Source organism: Eublepharis macularius, chromosome 3, assembly GCF_028583425.1.
Source record: "Eublepharis macularius isolate TG4126 chromosome 3, MPM_Emac_v1.0, whole genome shotgun sequence".
Lineage (NCBI taxonomy): Eukaryota > Metazoa > Chordata > Lepidosauria > Squamata > Eublepharidae > Eublepharis > Eublepharis macularius.
The window spans coordinates 70,604,464-70,621,271 of NC_072792.1; the positions used below are offsets into that span (position 1 = coordinate 70,604,464).

Below are 16,808 nucleotides of genomic sequence, written 5' to 3' on the forward strand. Positions count from 1 at the left end.
ATGTTCAGGTATTTTTGACAAACTGCTTTTTTCACTCAGACAATTACACACAGCAAAGTTTATTTATGAATAATAGGATGGTAGAGCGGTAAAACAATGGTAAAAAGCAGCTAGAATTGTGCCAACTTAAATTTAAATACCAAATGGTTAAAAAGTGCATGTGTTAAGCTTATTTTAAAATTTATCTAAATTTTAAAAAGTAGGTTTCCAGTGATGGCACTATATACATAACTTCGAAAAATGTACATGATTTCAGATATTGATGTGTGATACAGTGCTTAACTATTATGTTGAAATATGGCTAACTTTCAAAATAAATCACAAAACAGTGTACTGTGCGAGCATTATATTCTTCCCCTTTAATGAAACACTTTCAAAGACTAAACTGGTTTGCAGGACCGGTATATATACAGTACATAAACAAAATAACTTAATTGGAATGATTGCTCTGTTTGCTTCACAGACCCAGCAGCAGCATATGGCATAACTATGATGATGTGCTAACGTTCCATTTCAAACTCTTTATTCTTCACTTTTCTGTGCTTTAATACTGCATTCCAGATTCTGCAGAGAAGGCCACCTCTGTATTGGAAAAAAAATACTTTTAGGGTTTTTCCAGATTTTAAAAGCAAAAAAAGGGGGAAAGCATTTCTAGAACTATTTCATCCTTTTCTTACCGCAGTCTAAGGAATCGCAAATCATCTTTAGTGATGTTGTTGAGAATATCATCAAGTGTGTAATCTTCTTGAACAAACTGAAAAATAAATCAATATCAGTATATTTTCAGATTATGGCTGCTGTTGAGAAAATGTGAGCTTTCCTCCTTATTTAATGTTACCCTGTTAATTGCATCTGAATCTGCTCTTTGTTGTGTCAGCCACTTGATAAGGTCTTGGTCTACATTATGCTCAAGTGTGGAAGGAGATAGTTGAGTTTCTGAAACAATCCAAAATGTGCATTAATCAACTTCGCTACCTTAATTGTCTGAAAGCTTAATAAAAATATTCAGTTCAAATTGTACTTCTTGTTAATGTGACCTCGCATCAAGATAAAATGCAGTGACTTCCATTCTCATGCCTACCAGTAGTTTTCAACTGTAGCTGAAGAAGATGCAAATCCTGAGTTTTTTGCTCTAATGTTTGCCGTAAAAGCATTTGATATTCTCTCTCTCTCTGCAGCAGGTTCTCCAGCAGCCTGTTGAATATGATATGGACCAGAGTCAGGTCTGACATAAGATACTTAACATAAGGGGGAACTTAACAAAGTGATGTGTCTTGTTTTTATTTTTCTAATTTTTTTAAAAAAATCTAAATTCTCTAGTTTTTATTCTGAAGGTATAGTTGTAAATAAGCATGGTACCATAAAAGCTGCAGTAATTGTGCCTGTTTCTCTTCTGAGCTAAAATGCTATATAGCCCTTTATGTGCACTGTGGAGCCATGTTCACAGGAGCCTCTCAACGAATAACTGGAAAGCTTCCTGTGTAGCTGAAGTATGTCCCTGTGTAAATGAAGAGCAGCTATAGGAGCTGCATATGCAACTCCTGGCTTTCACAGGCTCTGTCCTGTTTAGCAAGGGATTCCCCCCTCTACTATGGATTTGTTCCATTGACAGAACAGTTTTCCCTTCCCGTCATTATTTTTCCTGTATCAGTGGCCTATATAAAAACTTAGGGAAAATTGATTTCATTTCCATGGGTGCGTGCTTTTGGGCAGTGCTCCCAGTTTTGCTAAAGTTTCCCATTGTCTTTCAAGTATGGACACCAGGGGGAAATTTGATGGTCCTGGACATGCCTTACTGAGAAAGTGATTGCTGAAAAAGTACAGCCAAGGATTTAGTTAAGATCCTCAAGTGATACAGTTCTAATATCACATTAGAGAGTCTAATGAGTGTATCTCAGTCACTTTAAAATTATGTTACTTTAGTTCTATGCATTAGAGAATCATACAGAGTGAGTTTGTCAGAAGTGCAAATTCCCCTCAAACACAGCAGAAACTTACTGTGCCTCGACTTTGATGAGCACAGAAAGAACTTTAATTATTCGGTCACAATCTCATTTAACATGATTTCATGATCACCTCTAGTTATTCATACAGATGACCAGGCATGCGGCTAAATGAAAAAGCTAAGTATGTTCAGGGGAGTTATTTACCTTTTTGTTTCTTGCTTAAGTTTGCCTAATTGAAAACTCAGCTGCTGCTGACTGTCAGGGCACTCTGAAGAAGGGACTGTGCATATTCTAGTGGTGTTAAGTGGTTCCTCGTGTCTTTTTTGCTCTGCTTGCTGGTAATCATCATCCACTTCATCTGCATCTTTGTCTACTCCTTCAGTTTCTGATGTTGGTTCAAAATGAGCTCGAAGTTCTGCACAAAAGAGGATTTCAACAGTTACGTATTCCTTACTACCACCAAAGTGGCTTCATTCATCACTACAAAGTGGCTCATTCCTCAAGTTATTGTCCATATCCTAATCTTGTGGTTTAGATGTCAAAAATTATTTCAGAAATTACATGTGCTTATCGAATTCGTCAATAAACAATGACAACCTTTCAAAAGGGGTAAACATGTATCTGTAACATTTTTTTTGCTCAAACTTGTATTTATTTAAATACTAAATGCTGATTATATATCCCGTGTGACATTCTAGAAGCTTACAGTACAGAACTCTATAAAGCACAAGTTCAACCCAAATGAAATGTTAAAAAACGTTTTAAAAATGCTATTATGTAATTGTTCATGCCTGTTGAAGTTTTAAAATGAAAAGTGGCCTCTCACTTCAGTAGTGTTAGCATCTAAAATGGAAATTTTAAAGACTGCCCCAAGTATATCAGCAGGGATTTATACACATTACTTTTTCACGCATGTGTAACTTTACAGGATAATAGTAATGGAGACCAACTGTCTCCATTAGTTCTCTTAGTCCTTTGGAGTTCTAGCCAGATAATGATCAGAAAATACAAAAATGTGACCGTCTACAGGAACAAGCAAACTCAGTAGTGGTCTTTAGTATATAGAGTTTGAGCACTACTAGTTGTTGGAACAGAAGTAGTCTAGTTGAGACTCTCATAAGCTTAGAGTGTTTGCACAGACTTGCACTGTCAAGAGGTCCATTTACACAAGTGGGGAACAGCACGCTACAAAAATGCATGTGCTAGAAGACCAAACAAGCCAACCTACTCACAAGCTGGTGACTTGAAATAATACTTTTCAAGATCCCAGCGGTTGCTTTGGATAATGAGTTCGCTTGTTACTTTCCACAGCTTTTGAGAGGTCAAGTTTTTAATGAATGACAGCAACCTACCCAAACTTCAGTCTGGTGCCAAGTTAAAGTAGCCTTTGCTGTCCAGCTCTCTCTTGTTCCCAGCTAGGCATAGGCTCAAAAGCAGCATTTAAAACTGCAGATAGTCATGCCATTTTTTTCCTGTATTAAACCTGAAAGCACAGTTCTCTTTTCAATAAAAGGTTTGTTTCAATGTTTAAGAATACCGAGGAATCCATCTTTGTAGTGTTCAGGTACCTCCTATGAGGGCAACTAATTTTACTATGCCTCTTCATCAAGTGTGACTGAACGATCCCATCGAATATAACACACAAGGGCAACAGAATTCCTACCATTGGTGGATTCTAAAAGGAAGAAAGGATGGAGCAATAAATCATGTTAACAATTAAGCAAACAGCTTCCTTGTGGTCAGGGGTCTAAAGTATCTTGTGAACCTAGCATAATCTTTTAATTTGTCCAGGCATACAGTTTGGGAATTGCTGGTATATGCACTCTTATGTTTTCTTAGGGCCTTCCTGATCATACCATTTACCTGCTCTGCTTTAACTTACCTGGAATAAGAATAGTGACAGCAGCTTGGACTGCACGTCGTATTATATTATCCATAGCAAACATCCAGTGGGGTCTGATTAAATGGTTTCGTAGTACTTTGTTCACCTGTAAAGAAAGAGCCAAATAAAACAGTTCAGCCTTAAGTCCTTCATGAACACGAGGCCCCCATACTTGAAGGACCGCTCTCCCACTATGAACCTGTGTGGCAACTGTTCCTAACGGAAGGGTTTCCTAGCTCTCAAGGCCCAAGCCTTTTCTGTTGCTGCCCAGTTGCTAAGGGCAGTCCTTAGAACAGCCCGGTAAAGTAGTTCCATATTAACCCCAAATTGTAGAAGGGGAAAGGGGAAGCTGAGTCTGTTAAGCTGTGGCTTGCTTAAGGTTGCTTAGTGGGTTCATAGCTGAAATGAAATTTGGACAAGGGACCACTCACATCATAGTTAATTCTTGTACAGTGCACTCCTAAGTAGAATTGCAGCCTTTTAAACCTATTGACTCAGAGAGCTGCAAATTTGCTTAGGATGACACAGTGAGCCACTGTTGTATAACAATTCTCAAACAGCAGATACTAAGCAGAAAAGGAACTTCACTCCAGGTATTAGTGTTTTCTAAAATACAAGGCTAAGGTTCTAAATACATACTCTTAACTAAAGTAACAATTTCACAGTAGAAAATCCAGTATAATAATAAGCAGTCTTTCCACCCCAGCAACTTAAGTTGCTGGGGTGGAAACCACACAGTAAGGTGTGGTTCACCTTACAATAACTTAAGAATTCCAAACCTGGCTAACAGTATTCAGATAAGAACGTAAGAGCTTGCTAGATCAGCTTTCTGTTTTAAACCATGGCCAAGCAGCAGACCTGGAGGGGAAACGGCGGAGAGGCCGAGACCTTCCCCTGCTGCTGCTACCATCTCCCAGCACTAATATTCAGAAGTTTGCTGCCTTCAGTCACCATGGCTTCTAGCCACTGATGAATCTCTCCTTCCTTAATCTGTATAAGCCCTTTTAAGTCTATGCTCTTGGCTTTCTCTGGTATTGAGAGTTTAATTACTCACTGAGTAAATAAGTATTGCCTTTTGTTTGTCCTAAATTTTTGTACTAAACCTATTTCCCAACTATTTCATTGGGTGCCATGTTCTGGTATGAGAGGGGAAGAAAAAGCTCCCTCTGTCCACTCCATTATCTTTATCATGTTTCCCCTTAGCCAGCTTTTTTCGAGACTGAAAGTCCCAGACTCCCCAGCCTTTCTTCATAGGAAAGGTTCTCTAACTCCCTAATCATCTTGATTTCCCTCTAGTTTTTACAGTTCTTCAATTCTCTTCTTTGGAAATTAAAAGGCCAGAGCTTGCCAAAAAGGTCAGTTCCCACAGTTTATTCCACAATTTTCTTCTGCTCTCCTTCACCTTGTCTCAGAACAGTAAGAGACTAGCATTATCTATCTGCATAGCAGTGAATGTCACAGAGTAGTGCCTAGGCCACAGTCTGTGTGAATGTGGTTCGTTGAAGCACAGCCCTTGCATATGTTCCCATTCCACAGTGTGACGTGCAGCACTTTACAGCAGGTTTCCAAAGTGCAGCAAAATCAGAGCTGGGGAGAGGAAGGATTAACTATTTCCTAGAAAGGAGAGCTTGAGTGACAGGTTGCTCTCTCTTCTCTGATTGGTCAGTTAGAATCAGTGTGAAGGCAGTCATTGGTTTCTGACAGGATTTGGAGCCAAGGGAGTCTGATAAGAAAAGTCAGACAGGTTCACCTTTACAGTGAAGGGAGAAGACTTCCTTTGCCTTAACTGTAGTATTACTGTCCTGAAAAAGACTTCTATCAAAGAATTCAAAGTCTAAGTGTCAGCATAAGCTGAAGTATGCTTTACACAGACACCAGAGAACTGAGAGAGTGTTTTGGTGAGAGTGATTGGGAAGTGGGTTGAGACTCCCTTTCAAGCTAAAAAGAAGAGTTATATCTTCTGAGGAGAATTAATTCTGGTCCAGTTTCAGGAGTTTGGCTCTGATGAGAACCCTGCATCTGCTGTGAAGAGAAAACAGTTTTAGACCACTCGGGATAGACATACCCTCTAGTTTCAAGAAAGGAGCAAGTTAGGTGCACAAAGAAAGTGACTAACTCCGGGAAATATGAACTATCATAGGAAACTTCCTGAAGTAACATTGTTGCTGTACCTAAATTACTAAGTAAAACACCTCTCACTGTTAAGAATCAAGAGTAAAGATAAAGGTAGACCCCTGTGCAAGCACCGAGTCATTACTGACCCATGCGGGGCATTTCATCCTGACAAGAATATATGAAAATAAGCTTCAAGGATACTATTTTGCCTGTATTTTGTTGGTATTCTGTAATACCAACAAAATTTTACATCCACATTTCCATTGACTACACTTACTCAATCTCTACCTATTAAATAAAGATGTTACTTACTTCCTTTTGAATGTTAAAGTTTCTAGTGTCATTCCCAATAAAAAGGAAGAGGGTTCCTGATTTTCCCCATCAAGTTCCTCGGCTGGGCTAAAAAGCCAAAATTATATCTGCATATCAGGGTGGGACAAACAGACTTTCAAAACCACAACACACTACTTGGGGCTGCTCAGTCAAAACAGAGAAACTGAATTTTGGTCGGAAAATCTGCCTCACACTGGCGACAATGAAGGGGGGGGTCTGTCATACAGGAACTAGAATTCTGATTCACTTACAGCATCTTGAAATCCAAACAACACTAGATGAATCTGATTGATGGAGGTACTGTCAAAATCCAGGTCGATTTTCAGCTTGGATATAGTTGATGCCATAACTCTGTGTTCAGGAGAATGTATGAAATCTCTCAAAATTCCTATTATTTGTTTGATATGAGCAACTGAAAGATGTAGTTCTTCAGAACTCTGAAGAAAAATTCAGAATATGGGAAATTAAACACACCAACAATTGGCAAGTTTTAGTACGTTTGTTTAGTAAGCAACCAAAAATTCTCAGCAGAGCTTGTATTACAGCAATAGATTAACAAATGTAATGAGAAAGTGGGATTAAATTAATAAAATGGGGGTGTTAGAACCGTGTCTAAAAAGGACCATTATTTGGTTTTGTCATGAAAAACACTCAAGCATGTTTTGAATAATAAAGGCACAATGTAAGGTGTGTTCATTGCTTGGCAACACTGACCACCTAGTTTTTTTCACTAAAACAAGGGCAGTAACATCACCAGAAGAAAGGGACTATCTGTATCGGGGAATCATGTGCAATTAGGCTCATACTACTGTTCAAGGTTCATTAATTTTAAAGTATCCTTATTCCAAGTCATTAATAATGATTTCAGTAATGGATTTTATGAACTCATAAAGGGTAATTCTGTTTCTTACATCACAATAGTGTTTTCAGTACCTGTTTCAGGTCATTCAGATGTAGTGCTGAGTGCTGACTGAGGGTGGGTAGAATGGGTCTGAATAGTTTTGGTACAGAATTTATTTCTACCCAAACTCAGGCAGGTATTGCAGCATCCTCTGCAGACATCAGCCTCTGTTCTAGAGGATGATTTACAACCTCTTTCTTCCTACCTGTCCCTCTGAGATAAAGTACAAGGAATGAGTGAAAAGTGTTCCAGTTTTAATCCACAAGTAAGAATGAGCCATGTATCAAACTTCTGGGGAACCACTCCTTCAGACTTTCAACTTCCCTGCTTAGTCTTTTTAAAGAAATTACTCAGTAGGAGATCCAGAATTCTCTGAACACTGATGGTTTGGCAATTTTCAAAGCAGGTACCTATTTGATACCACCTCTCTATTAACAGAGTTAAGATATCAGACAGCAACCGCACCCCCATGAAAGAAACTCCCTCTCAACTATCATTTAGAGACACCAACCTTAACAATGTTAATACTAACCAGGATTACCCAGACTTAATGTTTTTCAGATCTTGATTGAACAAGGGCTTTAGAACTGGGCTTAGGTTACTGTGGCACTGCAAGGTCTAGTCAATCTATGACTTCTCATAAACTGGATGCTGTGATTGTGCCTCGGCAGTACTGGTGTTAATTCTGTTGGTTTCAGCCACCTGTCTCCATGCTGAAGGTTAACTTGGAACTTTATCAGTTCATAGTAAGAGCAGCAGAGGGCAGCATTTCATCAGGTATGTGTAATGTGATCTGATGGCAAAGAGAAGGGAGCGAACAATTTTTTTAAAAAATAATTCTGAGGATGTTTTCATGGAAAAACTTAGAAATTTGGGGGTGCAAATATTTATACAACTTTTTTTTGCCAGGGAAGGAATGAGTGGAATGCTTTCTAAGGCCAATAGCATGATCTTAGGTAAGACAATGTACAGCTTGAAATAATTATCCCTGTGTCCACTGCAGACATATACAACGTGTTTTCAAGAATATAGTTATTGTTTAAGTGTGACTAATTTTGTCCACAATCAGTATGCTGTAATGTGTATGATGACAGTACACTACTGAACAATTCAATGGCTGTATAAAGTTTAGCTCAAGATCTAGTGATGTTGCTAGCCTATTATGACTATAGGAAACTACAGCTTGAATCCAGTGCAGTGTATTCCACGAGTGGAATGATTTCAGCTCACAGAATATAACATGGTCACCTCACCCTCCTTCTCCAAAGAGCAGGAAGAGGGAGGAAAGAAAGTTGTGCTCCCTTCCATGGAAATGCTGCTCTGTATCAAAGCCTATTTATTGTTCAAATAACGCATTACCTTTTTACTACAAAAATTGTGTTTTTTATTTTTTACTTTTATTTTTTCCTTTTCAGTATACATGTGGTGAAGTGTTGGGTGTATTAGCAATATTGCTTGGAGAAAGCTCAAGTCATTATATCCTTAAATTTCATAAATATGCCAAATAGTACAATTTTATATGGTAACTAAGTAATAAGTGATACATTACTGAAGTTAAAACAGTACTATTTTTGTAAAAACACTAAATGTTTAGGTTAATAAAGTAAGTCTTCCATATATTTCAATGTGTCCCCCAAATTCCATTTTTTTCCTGAAAAAAACTGGAAAAACAAGTTTCAGTGTTTCCAGAAATTTTACATCTTTAGGCATGTCACAAGTATTTTGATTCATGGATTAAATTACTTTACAATAAAGCCTGGAGAACATGAGCTGAATTCCACATGAGCTGAAATCAAAGCTTGAGTTTGAAACAAACATTTCGAAATCAAAGCTTGAGTTTGAAACAAATATTTAATTTTCTTTTGTATAGACTGAACTGCTAAAGATGTCTTTACATACAGAACCATTGTACCATTCAGTCCTTAAATAGTCAGTCAGTCAATACCTTTATCGGCATAAAAAAAGAATTAAATTAAACAAGCCTGTATTTCGATATACAAAATAGAAGCAGAACTTATATCCTGTAGTCCCTGATTCTCTTAGCAATTAAAAGAAATCTCGCTTCTAAGGGTAATATGGGGACACTGGTCCAATAAAAGCAAAGAAACAAGCCTCACTTACGGCAGTCGTGCCTATTGTGCAGAATAGGATTAATTAACACTTCCCATATTTGGATATAAAATTCATATCAAAGCAAAATATGAGCAATCGACTCTGGTTCCCTATTATTATATGGGCAGGTTCTTTCATGATAGGGCAATCTGGCAAATCTTCCATAAAGAACTGCAGACAGGAAAACATGAAATCTTGCCAACATAAAAGCACAACGTAAATGTGGGGCAGTGAGCTGTGCAAAGTAATTAGCTGGAAGCCCCTGTCTCGATGTTGTAATATATTGCAGGGGAGAGCAAGTTTTGTCTGCATGAGGCCACAGAGTTTGTTTCTCAATGTCTAAAAGTCTCTGTTTCAGAGATCTAAATGAGCTTCATCTAACATAGAGAGTCCATAGATATACCAATTGACTATTTTCCTCAAAATTAAATGGGACTAGTTAAATGAAAAAGAATCTGACAATATCAATGAAATATAACTATTAGGTCCTGCCCTAAAATGGAGGTGTAGCCAGAATTTCAGTGTTGATAGCCAAGGTCTAGTCATCAGAAGACCCTGTCCTGTCTCCAGACACACAGCCTCATAACCTACGCAGTTTGGAATCCCAAGGATACGTCATAGAAATATAGCCTGAATCTGCTCAACTTGGGAATTGATCGAATTCATCCAAATAGGAATACTATAAAGTAGTTGGGACACAACTTTGACATTAAAAACTTTCATAGCTGCAGGAACAAATGGTTTCCCTTCACATAAGTGATTGTGGACAGACTGCTTTTGGCCGCCTTTAGTGCTTGTATCCTCTGGGCTGTCCAGTTGTTGTTATATTGGAAGAGAACTCCCAAGTATTAGAATTATTTAACTTGCTCTATTGAGTTACCATTAATGTGCCAATTTAGGCATCTCCAAGACCTTGAAAACACCAAAATTTTTGATTTTTTGAAGTTAACAGAAAGCAAGTTGGTCTCACCGTAAGATACAAATGCAAGTAGAAGGTCCCTAAGGCCTTTTGGAGAGCAGGATAATACTACTGCATCATCGGTATACAATAATAGGGGAACCTCTATAGAGCTCAGTTTAGGAAAATGTCCATGAAATATAGGTTGAATAAAAAGGGAGCCAAAATGCAACCTTGCTTTACTCTACAATTTATGGGGATCTTAGATGTTAGTTGACCTGGGTTTCTATATCTGACTTGACAGCTGTTGGATGAGTATAATTTGCGAACAAGAAATAATAACTGTTTATCTATACCTATCGTATATAGCTTATCCCATAAAAGGCCTTTTATATAATAGGATGATGTCAGGCCATACTATTTCAAGAAATGTGATTCAATAATTAAAGCATGCTATACTATACTGAATTTCTATTTTCTCATTTTGTTTTTTATATTTGACACAGCATTGGGGGAGGTTGTACTTTAACTGTAAAGCCAATATTCTAAAAGCTTAAAACTAGAATCAAAAGGCGATGCTTGAGAGCGGATGATATAACCTCATATGCCTCTTAGGCTTCAAGTACACCTAAGCCTATATAAAGCTGCTGATTATATCTGTGATTTCGGCAAGAAAAAGAATGAAAGCTCACCTTACACACTATCTCCCAAAATCAAGGTAAAGGGTCATAAGCCCTCTTCTTTTTGCCCATGTCTCTTACTCATTATCCTTCAGACTGTCATATAAAGAGCACGTTTTAAGTTTTTTTCCCTTTGTAAAAGAAGATGTGTCCCATTTCTATCATTTTTCTTTCCAAAAAGAAGAAAATACTGCCAAGTGTTATTACCTGTGCCACACACTCTTGTAAGTTGGAAGCAACTTGGTTCTGTTCCTCATTAAGGATTTTATAGAGAATTGCACGTCGTTCACTGTCTTTCCGTAATAAGAAAAGACCAGAATCCTTTTCTTCAAGGGAAGGGGAAGAACTTCTTTCATCTGAAACCAAGCTCTCATCAGGAACACTAGACCAAAAAATGACAACAGGATTATTCACTAGGGAACTACAAAGAATCAAGCTGTGGACAGCACGTATATGAATGCTAACCCTAACTAAAGTAATTTTTGAATTGTTGCAAATGATGGACTAGAGCACATACTAAGGTCTGTCCTGCAGCCCATGGCCCCAACATCCATCAATGAGTGTAATGAAATTGTGTCATGACTAGCTGAGGTGACAGGCCCAGATGTTTCAGATGAGGGTGGCTTATTCCACGAAATATCGCACGGCAGATGTTTCAAGAAATTAGTGCCTCACTGCTGAAATGGCGTTGTGGTCCCCATAGTAACCATAGCATCCCATCCTCATAGTCACTGCAGTTAGCCACAGACGTCTGAGGGATGGAAGCATTCTGGTCCTTTTCTCCTCGTAGCTATTTCTGCAGCATGGAAGGCAAACTGCAGCGCTCCTGGAGGGGTAAGAAGAGTACTTGCTGTTGCCTTGCCCTTGTAGGCAGGCGGAGCTCTAGGACTCTGCAGCTAGCATTCAGGGAACGGAGAGCTCCTAAGCAGAATTTTCATGGCTTTCTAGAGTACTGTGCCCATTTGAGATATTAAGCCCTGAAAAGGGAGTGAGAGTAAGACCAAACAGTTTTTGTTCTGCTGTTATTTAGGGCCTCCTTTCTCATCCCCGGCAATTCTCTGACAATCTTTGAAGTGTATCTAAGTACAAAGCTTGTACGACTCAGTACTGCCACAGATTGCCCCTTTACAATGTGTAACGTGTTTTGGCCCAACCTGAGAAGGCCTGCTATATATTAAAGGGCAGAGCATGGCATAGGGTGGGGTCTGGTGCTGCCCATTTATCTTACAGCAAGGAACACCCAGGCCCATGTTTGAATTGTGAACTTGTGGACTAGACTTTGTGCTGGTGTAACCCAATAATGATCACTGAACCTTCTCTTTTAAATCAGCCAAACCTAACAACTACTGTAACAACACAGCATGCTCATTATGTGGAACACGCTCATACAGAGTAAACATGCCTCCTTTTCTTTCTTGAAAGAGACCCTGATTTTCTCCAACAGACATTTACAATGAAAATTTTCTTAGAGACCTAAATAAAGCCCATTTAAAGATGATGTTTGACATCAATCAGTATATTCAGTCTACAGCTTACAGTATGTTAACTTTGAGAACCATATTTACTAATTAATGAACCAACTGGATTTTGCATGATCCCAACTGATGTTTTATACTACACAGGCTTTACCTTAGTAAATGGGAAATGGGATACTTTGCTTGAATCTCTGACACAGAGCGCTTTGTTTTTTCAAAGAACATGTCATGTTGCACATCAGAATCTGGTGAGATTGAGCCATGTTCACTGCTGCTGCTGCCAGCCTGTTCCCCTTGGATTGGCAGAGGAAGAGATGTGCTGCGATTATAATCTAGAGCAAAAGAGCCCAAAAAAGACCAACTTCACCCATGTTTTAAGCAAAGTAAGCAACTGAGCTATAATGAAAATGTAGTAAAAATTAGCAAATAAAATGAAACTAAATAAATCACCTCTATCAAGCCATGGAAATAAAATATGCTTCTTGATGTGAAACCAACACCACTGCTGGAAGAGACTGATAATTAGGAACTCCTGCAACAGATTGTTTATGGTTCAAGGGACTGCTAGCAGCTGAAATCACTACAACTGCAGCAAGTCCCCTGCTGTCATAACCTCACGTTTACAGCCATGAGCCCTGTAATTGTGAGACAGCTCTCTCTTGGTGAAACAAAATGAGCACTTGCAGGAAAGTTCCCAGCATTCAAACCTTTTTGCCTTTCTCTGCTATACAACAGGAGGGCTGTATGGTAAGTAGGTGGTCTAAAAGAGATGCTTCACTAAAGAGACAGTAACCATAGACTTCACTACCATGTACTTTGTTGCCTTATGTACTATCTGCTTCTTTAAATATGATCCCACTGGGTAGTTCTACGTTGTTTGATATGTCAGTCTCATAGTTGCTCATGCTCTGTTTCAGCATTTCCTAAACTCTGTATTGGATTTTTGCTGATGTTATGTCTTTACATTTATATACCCTATTCCATTGTTTACTGAAATGTCCTTGAAATTGACTATATTAATTTCACACTATGTAATCTGCCTTGAGTCTCAGTGAGAAAGGCAGATTACAAATGAGAGAGAGAGAGAGGACACGCCTAAATTACTCTGCGGTTTCTCCAAAGGTTGGGTTTTTTGCAGGGGGAAATCTTGGTTTAGGTATTTTTCTTCCTTTATAAAACAAAGAAAATGATTGTCATTTCAGCTAGAAAGCTAATGGGACAGCTTGTTTCTATTTTTAATCTGTTACATTAAAATTAGGCTGAATATGTTCAATAAAAGGTTTGTGGTTGTTGTGGGTTTTCCGGGCTGTATTGCCGTGGTCTTGGCATTGTAGTTCCTGACGTTTCGCCAGCAGCTGTGGCTGGCATCTTCAGAGGTGTAGCACCGATCTCTCAGTGTCACAGTGTGGAAAAGATGTTGGCAGGTCATTTATATCTACACTCGACAATAGCCCTGCATTATGTCTACACCCGACAATAGCCCTGCAGAGAAGATTAGCACATCAAGCACCAATCCATATGCAAAAGAACCTCCTCAGGATACAGTGAAGCCTCCCGCCATTAGCATTCCACACCCTGGGAAACTCTTACAGGATGACTCAGCTCAACCCCACCCCTCTTGAGTAGATATAAATGACCTGCCAACATCTTTTCCACACTGTGACACTGAGAGATCTTTGTCTTTTGGTGCTACACCTCTGAAGATGCCAGCCACAGCTGCTGGTGAAACGTCAGGAACTACAATGCCAAGACCACGGCAATACATCCCGGAAAACCCACAACAACCATCGTTCTCTGGCCGTGAAAGCCTTCGACAATACAAAAGGTTTGTGGTTATGTCTCTTATTTCTTGGCATATCCAAAATCCTGAGGAATAATTACTCAGATCTCTTTATGTAATCCCTGATTATAAGGAGACACTCTCAACAACAATTCCATACCTGAAGGCTTGAATGCAATTTTGTTTTTCTTTCCCTTGTTCACCTGTTTCAAGAAGCCATCTTTAAGTAAGTTGAATGCTGTGATGCGTTTGTTTGGATCAGGTTCAAAGCAGAGCAAAATAAAGGCTCTTGCTTCAGCAGACAGTGATTCAGGGATTTCAGGGTGGATCTTGAACATTCCAACCTGCAAGTAACAGAAGGATGGCTCGTATCATTTGTACAGAGAAAGCTAAGCTGACATTGTATTACTTTCTTGCATGCAATTAAAGAAATACATTACCAAACAACTAAATCTATAGTTACGTTGAATTGAAAAGACTACATATCTATTTTGCATGGCATATTATCAAAAGCAACAGTTTTAGTATTTATATAATATTTTACAGATGCTCAATACATGCAAGCAGAAATCTGCTTAGTCTCCCCTGGCTGGAGATCATCCTGAGCACAGACCTTCCATTTAGTTATCACACCTAAAAACTATCAAAAATTGTCATAAGTATATTTTGCATTCTCTTGATACAGGTGAAACTTTATGAGCTGTTATATCCTAACAAATGGTTCCCTAGTTCATTCACCTTGACTGTGAATGAGAAAGGCAAACTGTAAAATAGATAGACAGACAGACAGTCAGACAGATAGATAGATAAAGAACACTGCACGGGTGCCTGATGTTCAAATGTATCTGAGCATTCAGTCACTACACATTTACAATACTTAAATCAACTTATTAATAGTAGATGGACTTAGTTTCCATGCAATGGTAACAGTGGAATCTGCAAAACTGAAACTGGATTAACTAAACTCAGCAAGGAGCCTTCCCATTGAAACATAATATTTGTATAAAAATATTTGAGATCAGTTAATAAATATACTACACAGAACCTTAGAGATAAGTGGAATAACCATCTGGAGTGTCCAGTTTTGCTAAAGCAATGAGATAAGGCTTTAAGCCATATACTTGTTGCTACAATGGATCTTAAAGCAAAAAAATATGTTTAGGTTATATTGGACACCCTAGCGTCTTTTTTTACTAGAAGTTTAAGCACAGTATTTAATTGTTGGCAGTGTAATTCACAAGATGCATTTCTTAAGCATATGCTTTGGATATGTTCAGTCATTTAGCTCTTTGACATACTTTGTAAACTGCTCCGAGTGGGAATTAAGTTGTCCTGAACGGCGGCATATAAATTGAATTTTATTATTATGTTATTAATTTTGTGTTAGAAAACTCATTTAGTTTTGAGAGTAAACAGGCTTGCACTTGCCTGTAACTTCTGTTCATCGAGTTGTTCTGTGCAGACACACATGGGATTGCGGTGCACAGGCCAGCCAATGGAGAATTCTACAACGCTTTCTAGAGCTCCAAAGGGGCTGTTGCTCATGAGTCTCACAGCAACTGTTTCCGCCTAAATGGTCACGTGACTTAACGGCAGGGCTCATTTGGAGGAGGAACGTGCAGGAACGCAGTTCCGGCAGTTCCCCCAACAACTCATGTGTCAGGTGGCCCCACTCATCTGACTTTCGGCCATTTTGGACCATTTCAAAACTGCTGGGAACAGGTCAGTGCTGGGTGGGGGAGGCTTCCCCCACCCGGCACCGACCCGATTTGGGCTGTTTTGGCCCCAATCCAGGCCCAAATGTGCACAGAAGAAAGAAGATGTGGGGCTGCACAGAAGAAAGAAGATGAATGAATGTACTTTTCAATTACTTGCCTGTCTCTTGGAATCTAACTGATGGTCAACAGTTGCGAAAAGCCTTATACTTCAGCATTGAAAAGACGAAAGCCCACTTCTTATAAAACACTGGATTTAAGACCTTATTAACTTATCAACATTTGAACATATCACATATAGAAGGCAATTACTTATGGACTTATATTTAGATATTTTTAATAGATTTGCTATGTATAGATTCGCTATTAGTGATTTTGTAGCCACCCCGATTTCTTTTTTTCTCTTCTGTTTGCTTTTTTTTGTTTTGCGTTAATAAAATAATAATAAAAAAATTTAAAAGCAGCTATCCCGTTACACTACAAAACTGTGACAACATTCTATACTTGGTTAGATGTATATTGTGTTTTAACTTCAGTTTTACTTGTCTGGTTGACAAGCCTGTATTTTACTTTGACAGGTATATTAAGAGTATTTTAAAGTGCACTTACGTAATCTGATTATAATTTTTAATTGTAACTAAGCACTTTACAGTGGCCTGACTTTCTTTGCTCTGACTTCATCAGCCTTAGTTACCACTTCCCAGCCTCTAATGAAAAATGTTACATAAATATTGTGAAGTCAAACTTCGGCCATACGTTTTATTGTGTAAGTATGTTTCCCAAGTTTAAAGCCACCACATAGAGCCCAGAACTGAAGCTGGCCACAGAGTACAGGCCAAAAACTTGCCAGCATAATCAAGGATTTAGACCAACACTGATGCAATGTGACCTGATTGCACATTTATAATAGAAAGTTAGTTTCCAATTGCCAGCATAGTCTGCCCCTGGTGCTGGCTGAAGCAAAAATGCTG

At 38.6% G+C, this 16,808-nt stretch overlaps 1 protein-coding gene across 1 annotated transcript in view; it reads right to left on the bottom strand.

Moving 5' to 3' along the window:
* Positions 1–59: 59 nt before the first annotated feature.
* The window catches only part of MAP3K15 (mitogen-activated protein kinase kinase kinase 15), a 107,167-nt gene continuing 90,418 nt past the window's right edge, over positions 60–16,808 (bottom strand). The window contains exons 20-29 of the mRNA XM_054974997.1: positions 14,283–14,466; positions 12,497–12,674; positions 11,075–11,249; positions 6,528–6,713; positions 3,829–3,934; positions 2,151–2,361; positions 1,082–1,194; positions 839–936; positions 678–754; positions 60–582 (exon numbers count right to left, since the gene is read on the bottom strand). Of these exons, the coding sequence (XP_054830972.1) occupies positions 501–582; positions 678–754; positions 839–936; positions 1,082–1,194; positions 2,151–2,361; positions 3,829–3,934; positions 6,528–6,713; positions 11,075–11,249; positions 12,497–12,674; positions 14,283–14,466 (1,410 nt within the window). The 3' untranslated portion in view covers positions 60–500. The remainder of the gene's footprint in view (positions 583–677; positions 755–838; positions 937–1,081; positions 1,195–2,150; positions 2,362–3,828; positions 3,935–6,527; positions 6,714–11,074; positions 11,250–12,496; positions 12,675–14,282; positions 14,467–16,808) is intronic.